Source organism: Pygocentrus nattereri, chromosome 6, assembly GCF_015220715.1.
Source record: "Pygocentrus nattereri isolate fPygNat1 chromosome 6, fPygNat1.pri, whole genome shotgun sequence".
In the NCBI taxonomy this organism is placed as follows: Eukaryota; Metazoa; Chordata; class Actinopteri; order Characiformes; family Serrasalmidae; genus Pygocentrus; species Pygocentrus nattereri.
The window spans coordinates 29168653-29179705 of NC_051216.1; the positions used below are offsets into that span (position 1 = coordinate 29168653).

At 38.3% G+C, this 11053-nt stretch overlaps 1 protein-coding gene across 35 annotated transcripts in view; it reads left to right on the plus strand.

The window, feature by feature from the left end:
• Positions 1–9954, plus strand: part of clasp1a (cytoplasmic linker associated protein 1a) — a 78670-nt gene extending 68716 nt beyond the window's left edge. For 34 of the 35 annotated variants that reach the window (XM_017695341.2, XM_037539586.1, XM_037539584.1 and 31 more), the window contains 6 exons: positions 375–431; positions 979–1151; positions 1589–1717; positions 4525–4731; positions 5319–5435; positions 7076–9954. In XM_017695341.2, coding sequence (XP_017550830.1) covers positions 375–431; positions 979–1151; positions 1589–1717; positions 4525–4731; positions 5319–5435; positions 7076–7162 — 770 coding nt within the window. In that variant the 3' untranslated portion in view covers positions 7163–9954. The remainder of the gene's footprint in view (positions 1–374; positions 432–978; positions 1152–1588; positions 1718–4524; positions 4732–5318; positions 5436–7075) is intronic. The other variant, XM_037539580.1, reaches the window with a different exon arrangement.
• The last annotated feature ends 1099 nt before the right edge of the window (positions 9955–11053 follow it).

The window sequence follows — 11053 nt, forward strand, 5'->3', positions numbered from 1 at the left end:
TTCTGCTACTGCTCACCTAGCCAACACAGGACTGAATGAGGACTCATAGTGGTGTATTAGAATGAATTATAATAGTGTGAAACACAAGGAAACTGGCTTGAGCTTGAATGATGTAGCAGGTAGGACAGTTGTATTGAATTCTTAGGGGTTGTGAAAATTTGATTAAAAAGTGGTAGTTTTAAATGAGTATGAAAAACAGTAATATTTCCACCACCCCCTCCAACTCTGCATTACAGCATCATAGTATATAGTGTGCACACTTTGTGGAGGAAGAAGAGAGTAAGGGAGAATTGAGGGAGGGTCTTGGCTATCACCAAGTGTTTGTCATCACATCCCCTGCTATGCTCCCTCCTCCTTTCCTTCCCCCTCTACAGGCCGTCGGCAGGAGTGTGGTGAAAACAAGATGGTGCTCCACAAGGGCTTTGCTCCTGGTAAAGGCCTGCACAGTAGAATACGAGAATTGCTGCATTTTGCAAACATTTGGGCATTTGTGTTTCCTCCCCTTTCAGTCCAGTTCATTTCAATGTTTCTCATTTAACCCGTCTCATCTTAAGTGGCATGGCTGCTTCTGTGCTGACAATGCTATAATGATGGCACTCTTTCATGCTTGAATCACTAATAAAGTGCAGTAACCTAAACTGTAGAATTTTTGTTTGTACCTTTTTTAAACTGTATTAACATTAAGTTTTTTTCCAGTCTTTGTCATTGCATCTTGCCATGGAAGAAAACTAACAAAGCTATAACTTAGATTATTGTGTATAAAGAAGTTGCACTACAAGACTGTGTATATAACAAACTAACAGAATTTTAATAAAATGCTAGCTCTTATGTTTTGTCTCTGTTAACTTTAGTGTCACCTTAGTCTAGAATAGAAGTGTTTCTGTGACAATGCTACAGTTAGCCCAATAGCTAATTGAATGTAGAATGTTTTACCTGATTTGTGCTTTGCTCTGACTAAAGTTGCTCTGAACCACTCAGATCTGGTGGCAGACCTGCTGAAAGAGCTGTCCAATCACAATGAGCGAGTGGAAGAGAGAAAAGGGGCTTTAGTGGAGCTACTGAAGATCACACGGGAGGACAGCATGGCTGTGTGGGATGAACACTTTAAAACCATCCTGTTGCTGTTGCTAGAAACACTTGGAGACAAAGATGTGAGTTTTAAAAACAAGTGCCATTTGCTCTTGCCACCGTCATGGTAACTTCTGAATATCTGTAAAAGTCCCACACAGTTTTAGTCTCACTATCAGTCGTGGGCTGGAGGTTAGGGAACTGGCCCTGTGACCGGAAGGTTGCTGGTTCGATCCCCTTGGCTGACAGTCCATGACTGAAGTGCCCTTGAGCAAGGCACCTAACCCTTGCTCCCCAGGCTCTGTGGATAGTGCTGCCCACTGCTCCGGGCAAGTGTGCTCACTGCCCCCTAGTATGTGTGTTCACTAGTGTGCATGTATGTGGGTGTTTCACTGCATGGATGGGTTAAATGCGGAGGTCTAATTTCACAGTGTGCAAAACACAGTGACAAATGGTTGTTAATTGTATTCTATTCCTATACAAACACTGAATGTGTGTCACTTTGCATTTTCTCTTACAGCACACCATCCGGGCTCTAGCTCTGCGTGTCCTGAAGGAGATCCTAAGGAGTCAGCCGGCACGCTTTAAGAACTATGCAGAACTCACAATCATGAAGACACTAGAAGCTCACAAAGACTCTCACAAGGAGGTTAGAAAAATGTTTCTTTAATGTTCCTTTTAGCATTAACTGAGCAGTACATATTCTTACATGTCAATGGGCTGTTCTGTATATTGACTTCTCTGCTCATCTTCACAAGTTATTATTTGAATCCCTTCAATACTTCATCAATTTCTAAATATTGTTCTTAAAAAGACTAAACTGCCTTTGTGGTGGAGAATATGCCCAAGCCCAAGACCCTGTAGACATTTTCCAAGAAACACAGTAGTCTCTCATTCATATAGGCTATGTATGATTCAGGGAAATGACCCTGTTTTTTACAGCGTTGAAAAGCCAATTGGTCTCTCTAATCCCAGAGAAGATCCAACACCTGCACCTGTGGAAACAGAACACCTTAGTTACAGCTTAATCCCAGGCAGCCCACCCCTAGCACAGATCAATGAATGAATAAATGAAGCACAAGACACCCACGTCTGCAAGGAAAAGCTTTAGTTTACACTCACTTTTTTTCTGCCCACACTGTCGGAAAAGGGTACTGTCAGGTAAATTTTTCAATCAAGTTATAAACAGTGAAAATGTCCCCTCAAAGGGACAACAGTGGATTCAATGTCCACTTAAATAATGTTTTCCCCAGGAGAAAAAGTACATATTTGTATCTTTTCGTAACTTGATGTTTTAAAACGGAACAATAAAATTAAAAGCCTGTTCACAAGAAAGACCAAAATGTTTCTTTTTTACAGATAACACTAATTGGCTACAGCGAATCATATGCTACCTTATATTGCATGCACAGGCTAACGTTAGCGAATTGTGTTATCTGATTTAGCTTTCTAACCTTACATTAATGTTAGCCAATGTTAGGTAATATTAACGTTGTCTGAGACCAATAACAGCCTTTCTCCTGTTGTCTGTAGGGCACATGCACCCCCTCACTGTTCAAAAAAGGAATGAGAGAGATAACATGCCAGTATAATGTTAGTCCAGCTTATAGTCGGATCATGTTGGAGTTACAAATTCATGGCTAACAATATGAGGCTGAAGTTTGCTTCATATTTGCAAGCTAATTTTCCCGTTTCACCTTAAATGGCATAGCAGTTATAATGCTTGCTGCACCATTTAAGGTGGAGGAGGAAGCTGGTGATTTACAAGTTAACTTCAGCTTCGTGGTAACATATAGTTGAAATGAAAAACCTTCAATTAACTGGCAAACAAATGTAAGGTGTAGGCACCTTAGCATGACAGGCTTGAAATAGGATCACATCCACAGTTTCACTTGTCTAAATGTTAAGAAGGAGGTTCTGAGCAAGAACCTGAAAATCGCAGTCTTGCAGCAGCTTCTCAGCGGTACTGTTTATGGTCAGATTTATGTTTATTAGCCAGCTAATCAAATGTTTTGTTTTTGTTCTTTCAACTATAATATTAACACAAAGCTACGTTCTGCCTCTGCCTGCCCATACTAGTGGTTACGTTTGAGGTAGAGGCGGTCAATTAATCTGCTGTGGTCCATGCCCATGCAGCAGAATGGTAAAAGTCAACAGAGGGGAAAAAATGTGTTTTTTGGGGGAAAATATGAGAAGGTAATTGAAATAGATGAAATTATTAGCTGAAATATTTTTCAGGTTTTTAAAAAACGGTGAAGGCCTTTTAAATTATATAATTTCTATTGAAAATCATGCAGTTATGTTCCCTAATTAAACATACAAAAGAATGTTTTACCGGTGTTATTTGAGAATGCTGTTTTCTCTGCTCAGTCATTGTGATAGTGATCAGCACATCATTGTTGGCTTAAGTTGATCACATACATTGTGAGTAGTTTCTGTGAGCAAAAGAATAGATAGCTTTTTTAATTTATGTCAATAATGGTTTTGGACAAATTACTGGATTATTAGAATGGGAGGTCCAGCAAGGTCCCAAGGCTCTAGAATTATATACATGCTTTTAAGCATACTCTCATTTTTATAAATCATTCACACACAAATGATCAGAACTGAATTTAGCATCAAATTAAGGTTTGTTTTATAAATAAAGCCCTCAGTTGCCTTGATCTGGTAACTCCTGAGTGTTGTAATACATCCAACCTAATGAAACATATGATAACATACTAATGGATCTCCATCAAGAACACTGCAGAGTATTTCTCAGGATGAGATACAAAGTATTAGCCCTGTTACGCTGACAAAACATCAGTAGTAGTAGGTTTTCTGGCTAGCTTTCTTACTTTTTCAGGACAAAAATAACAAATAAATCCAATGTTCTCTTATTTTCTCAGTCTATTAAATCTGGTTTGTTGAATGGTATATTCATCAGTGCAGAGGCTTAGAAATAAGACAACAAAATTCGGAATTAAAAAATTGAAAAAACTACTCTATTTGAAATGTTCTGATAAGAACTGAAAGTCATTCCTAGCCATCGATATTGATTTGAGTTTTGGAAAAAAATCTTAAGTTTTGTCAATATCCATTAAAATATGAGATGTTCCCATAGTATCACATTTGTAACAAAACTATTTCCTCTGACTCCAGTGTGATTATAGATATTATGGTAATGATAAAAATACAGAGGAATTTTATCCACTGTCCTTTTCCTGACTGGCAGACTTCGTGTTTTTGGTAAACTATGCAGGTGAGAAACATTGTCGCCCATGCAAACACAATAAGGAACTTTTATTTCCTGGCACAAAGTTTTCAGTGTTGCCTTTTTGAACTGTCAGTGTTATATGCATATATTGTTTGTGTACAAGGATTAAAGAATTTTGTAAAGGATGGCTTTGATGTTTGTTGTTGACGTTTAATGCGCTAGAACCTGAATGCATTTTCTTTTTTCTGCTGTACACACAGGTTGTAAGGGCTGCTGAAGAGTCTGCCTCCACCCTAGCTGGTTCCATCCATCCAGAGCAGTGCATCAAGGTTCTGTGTCCAATTGTACAGACTGCAGACTACCCCATCAACTTGGCGGCTATCAAAATGCAAACTAAAGTCATCGAACGCATAGCCAAGGAATCCCTCCATCAACTGCTGCCAGACATCATTCCTGGACTCTTACAAGTGGGTGCCTTATGTTTTTTATTAGCTAACATATTTTTTTTATATATATAAACATATAAATGTATTAATATATCTGTTTATTTAGAGTGAAAGGACCAGTACAAATGCAAATATTTTTGCTTTCATGTACATTAAAAGTTACTAACTTGGGCTTTTTTTTTTTTTTTACTGCACTTGTATAATTTTACAGGTAAAACGGGAAGAAAAAAGTCAAATATTTTCTGATTTCTTTTGTATCATATTATTCAATTCAGCTTTAAATGATCAGTTTTCGTACTCAGCAAGTGCCTTTCATGGTCAGTACAGAACAAAATCCTAATCATCGCATCTTTTATCATTTACTGTTTAAACTTTAATGTTAGTGGAGCCACAGCTGTCTAGGTAATTGACCTTTGGCAAAGCTGGCAGAGGTCAGTATTTGTTGTATTAGCATAGTCTAAAATGGGAACACTGTCTTATTTGTACCTTATTTGTTCTTTACTCATGTACCACACTGCCATCAGTCCCTTCACTATCCTTTGACCCTTGTGTGTGCATGACATGAGTGTGTCTCGATCAGTCACACTCTCCTCTCTGTCTGCCTGCAGGGCTATGACAACACTGAGAGCAGTGTTCGCAAGGCCAGTGTGTTCTGCCTGGTGGCCATCTACTCTGTGATCGGTGAGGAGCTCAAGCCCCACCTGGCGCAGCTGACGGGAAGTAAGGTACAGTCTCCTGGTCACTAGCTCAAAGTTCTCTGTCCCTCTCCACTCGGGTAAACCCTCTTATCATTCTCCCCTTTGTTTATTTGCTTACTTTTTATTACTGTGTGTTTCAAGTGTTGGAGCAGCAGTTATTTTTATCACAGTTTCAAGTAATTTGTCCTTGAATTGCTTAACCCTGGTGTGGGAGCGTTTTTAGCCTGACCTCTGGAAACCTTGACTTGTTTGATTATCAATTGGTATGCAACATTGCCTCAAGATTAATATTTAAGTAATGTACAACCCCAATTCCAGTGAAGTTGGGACGTTGTGTAAAACATAAATAAAAACATAATGCGATGATTTGCAAATCCTTTTCAGCCTATATTCAATTGAATACACTACAAAGACAAGGTATTTAATGTTCAAACGGATAAACTTTATTGTTTTTTGCAAATATTCACTCATTTTGAATTTGATGCCTGCAACATGTTCCAAAGAAGTTGGGACAGGGGCATGTTTACCACTGTTACATCACCTTTCCTTTTAACAACACTCAATAAGCGTTTGGGAACTGGGGACACTAATTTTTGAAGCTTTGTAGGTGGAATTCTTTCCCATTCTTGCTTAATGTACAACTTCAGTTGCTCAACAGTCCGGGGTGTCCTTGGTCGTATTTTGTGCTTCATAATGCGCCACACATTTTCAATGGGAGACAGGTCTGGACTGGACTCCCCAGTCTAGTACCCGCACTCTTTTACTACGAAGCCACGCTGTTGTAACACGTGCAGAATGTGGCTTGGCGTTATCTTCCTGAAATAAGCAGGGATGTCCTTGAAAAAGACGTTGCTTGGATGGCAGCATATGTTGCTCCAAAACCTGTATGTACCTTTCTGCATTAATGGTGCCTTCACAGATGTGCAAGTTACCCATGCCATGGGCACTAACACACCCCCATACCAACAGAGATGCTGGCTTTTGAACTTTGCACTGATAACAATCCAGACAGTCTTTTTCCTCTTTGGCCCGGAGGACACGACAATTGCACGTTGAGAAACGTTGTTCTTAAACTGTTGGACTATTTGCTCACGCAGTTGTTTACAAAGTGGTGAACCTCACCCCGTCCTTGCTTGTGAATGACTGAGCCTTTCAGGGATGCTCCCTTTATGCCCAATCATGACACTCACCTGTTTCCAATGAACCTGTTCACCTGTGGAATGTTCCAAACAGGTGTTTTTTGAGCATTCCTCAACTTTCCCAATCTTTTGTTGCCCCTGTCCTAACTTCTTTGGAGTGTATTGCAGGTATCATTCAAAATGAGTGAATATTTGCAAAAGAACAATAAAGTTTATCCGTTTGAACATTAAATATCTTGTCTTTGTAGTGTATTCAATTGAATATAGGTTGAAAAGAATTTGCAAATCATCGTATTCTGTTTTTATTCATGTTTTACACAGCGTCCCAACTTCATTGGAATTGGGGTTGTAACTTGTCTTATCCTAAAAACAATTAACCCAGTTTTTGGAAACAGTTTGTCATTTAAAAAAAAAAAAAAAAAGCTAAATTATTTGGTCAGTTTGTCAACATTTTCATGAAGCCTAGTCGCTGCATTTCACGTTCATTGTGGTCATGTTTCACAGTAATGCTGGATGTTCTGTCCACAGATGAAGCTGCTGAACCTGTACATCAAAAGAGCCCAGACCACCAACAGCAACAGCAGCAGCTCCTCTGATGTGTCGTCCCACAGCTAACCCGATTTTAGGGGACATGCTCATCAGTGCCCTGCAATCACCAGTGGGAACTTAGTTGTGCCTCCTTCAGACCTCTTTGTTCCTCTTTATCTCCTGTTGTTTTCCTGGATATTTCCAGGGAAGACATTTTGCCCAGTTTGGTTTTTGTTTCCTTTATTTCTTTTCTGAATGTAAAAAAGTGTGAACTGAGAAAGAGAAATGTTTTTCTTTTCCAGTGCGTTATTAGGGATCAGATCTTCCTTGACTGGCATCACCTTCTAGGTTGTTTTTTTTTTTGTTTGTTTGTTTGTTTGTTTGTTTGTTTTTTTGAAGCATAGACTTTCTTCATCTCTGAAGAAATGATTTAAGACTTGATATTTAAAATTAATAATGTGGTCTTTTTCAAATCTATAGTGTTTGCAATACTTACATTGTTGTTTGTTGCTTAATGGAGTTTTACAAGAACATTTGGGGCGTTTTGAATGGGAACAGTTGTGTAGGTCGAAAATGTCACTTGAATCTCAGTTAGTGGTAGAGGATCATTTGGCTGGCCGAGTGATTTAAATGTGATCATAAACAGGATATAGAGTCGTTTTAAGGTTAAGGCAAAATGAGAACCAAAAAAATTTAAGACTAAATGTAGAAATTTATTTGTATCAAAATGACATGCCACTAGATCTGCACACCTTACAACACAGAAAATATTGTGGAGGAACTTTTATCTTTGAATTTTATGTTTTATGTTCATCATTGAAGGCTGTGGAGTAAAGGCTGTTTAAAGTCTGTGGATTTGTATAATTTTGAGTTGCTTTGCTTTATAAAGATTTTAAATAGCTTTTTAGTTTTTATGGTAAATTATGCCCAGATGTAGTGGCACAAAACCACACCTGAGAACAAGGACAAGCTACTGGATGAAGTATGTTTCTAATAGAGCCATCCCAGGATTTTGCATAACTGTTCATGAAATTCAGCACAAATTTTCTCCAGTCAGTGGCTCAGGATTTATGATAGCAGTTGATTACTGGCCACTATTGCCACAGCTGTGATGTCCAATCAAATAACGAATGTGCTCACATGAAAATTAGCAAATTTCATCAGTCTTATTTCCTCCAGGATCACGAGTCATTAAACTATTTAATCACACTGAAAACTCCATATGACATATTTTATGTCCAGAAGTGAAGCAAATGCAATCAAAGGACTGATGTTCTGACCTGCTGAGATCTGTTACATTGGTACATTCACATTTTACTGGCAGCAGATATCCAAAATACTACTTTTAGTGTATATATGCAACTTGACTCAATTTCTACAAAATAGTAATGAAAGCCACGGTGTAAAGAGCATCACAGAATCCTGGGTGGAGCTACATTACATGAACACAGATGTTAAAAGAAGCCCTCTTTGTTTTGGAAAAAAAGACAATCTGAAATGTAAATCAGTGAAAAAGGTTGAAGTGTTGGGGGGAAAAAAAAAAGTTGTAGTGATGGAAAAAATCATTTATGGGGTGTTACAAAAATCAAATTCATTTCAGGCACGAACGTTTACAGGTGCTTCACGTTGCATTGAAAGAAATGAGCGGAACTTGACAAGCAGGGAAGCAAACCTGAAACTCTGAAAGTCTGTATGTCCCTGAATCACAGTGGCACTGAATCCTAAACCTAGTCCAGAACTCTAAAATCTGTAATGACCTTGCTGCTTACAATAAATATGTAGACTCTGGTGGACATCCTCCAACTGTCAGTGGTTTTGAGGGACACGTGGATAGTGACAGAAATGTCGAACACTACCATGCCTTATGTTCTCTTTTCTCATAGTACGTTTTGACCACTACGACGGATGCTTACGAGTGTGCACTCTGACTGAAATGTGAATATGTGCTATAGATGCAGTGCCTGTGTCTGTGGCGCCATGAAATCCCTCCAAATTGGCTCCCAAAGAAATGAACTTTAAATACCATGTTACATTGTTGACTGTCTGAACTTTTCACCTTTCCTTCTGCAGCTTTTGCTGTCAGATGCTTTTTTTTTGTACATAAATTTCCACCGTTGCTTTGCAGTTGTCACGAAGAAGAGCAAAAATACTTGGGTTTTGCACTCTTTTGCACGTTAGCAAATAGCCTGCATGTTTTGGAACTTGACCATCTTGCGGTGCAGCGACTGGCCTTGTTGCTGTTTTAGAGAACTCGCCTCCTGAGTAGCGTGGTCAGTCTGTAAATACAGTATTATTCTTTTCCCCACGAGAGGAGGCAGCTGAGTACCGAAATTTAAACAGGGCTTAACCAGTCGACCAAAACTTCATCTGTCTGTTTCTCCATAAACAAAACCGTTATACAGTTTGAGGGCAGGCGCTGAAGGCATCCTAGTTTCCATGTTGTACTACATTTTGGGGCATGTGGCTTTTACAAAGGTACACTACGTGTGCGTGCCTTGGTAGTATGCAGCTTTTCTTTGTTGAGTGGCCATGAACTGATTCCAGCCATGGACCATGCAAGACTTTTTAATATTGTTTGAACTGGGGCCAATTGAATAAGAAGCCAACTATGAGGTTTAACACTGCAAGTATTAGCTTTAAGTCCTTCTTGATAATCTGTGGAAATGTGGGGGCCACAAAAAAGTATTCCAGTTGTCCTCTGTGTGTTACAACTTTGTTTTGTCATGTACCGCTCATATCTGTATTTATACATTTATTTTCTTTTATCATGACACCTGTACAGTTGTTTTCCTCCTTTCTTTTTAAGGGCCACGTGTGATAGATTTGCTGCAACCTAAGTCTGTTTGCCCTAGAAATAAACCAACCTGAAAGTTTATTAATTGATGTGTTGCTTCATTACACTGCCACTGAATTGAATGAGTGTTGAGTGACCTGTGAGTAGAATGCATTTTCATCTTAAATCTGTTAGCTTTTCTGTTTACTACAGGTGTCAGATATTTAGATCTGTTCCGTGTTTAAAGTGTCCCTCTGTATAAATATAATTTTTCTCTGTAATGCTAATTCAAGCAGAAATCATTTCTATACTTTATAGATGTTCACATATTGGCAGCAGCAGATGTTGTACATGGAGGATATTGAATATCTGAATCCTTATAAATATGTCCCTACCTGAGAAAATCTGCTCTACAGTGGATGCAACAAACCTTTCTGCTACAAACCTATTTGTTTAAAACTGAAATAACAAACTTTTTTTTTCTTAGGGTTAGGTTTAGGAAAAGAGAATTAGTATTACGTGTAGCTAGTTATACAGTACTGAGCATTTGGTTTGTAAAAACACAAAATACATTCAGATAAACTTAAATACAGGTTTTAATTTCAAAAAGGACAGATTAGCCAGTACAGTCAATGGATGGTAACTACAAATGTTGCTCGGCTGCCATAAGAAAGAAGCCTGGCAGTTATTTATAGAAAGCATTGAGATGCGTAAAATCACTGCTCATTAATACTTATTGTGTTAATGCAATTTGTATTCATTCCAACACTGTTATCAAATGACTCTGTATGGATCATTCTACCAAAATGGCTCGAAGTCAGTGCTCAAAACATATTTTGGCCTTTTAAACGGACTTGGACTTTAGACTAAATTCCTTTTGGCTCTGACCTTATTTAATAACCCATGGCTTCATTCTGTTTATTCAAATAAATAATTGAACATTTTTCTGTTAGTGATGGTGTAAATGCAGTGATTTTAATACTGAAACGTCACCAAATGTTTCTGTAGTGACCATTTTACTTGATTTTGAGCATAACTCAAAAATGCTAGCTGGTACATGACCAGCAAACACTGCTTTAAACAGCTGTACACACACAATATCATATTTTCAATAAAACACAGATTATTTAATTACAGAAATTAGGTGTTTTGGTTAGACAGATTTGAAAAGTATTTGTTACACACTGATTTTCAGACTCTGGGGC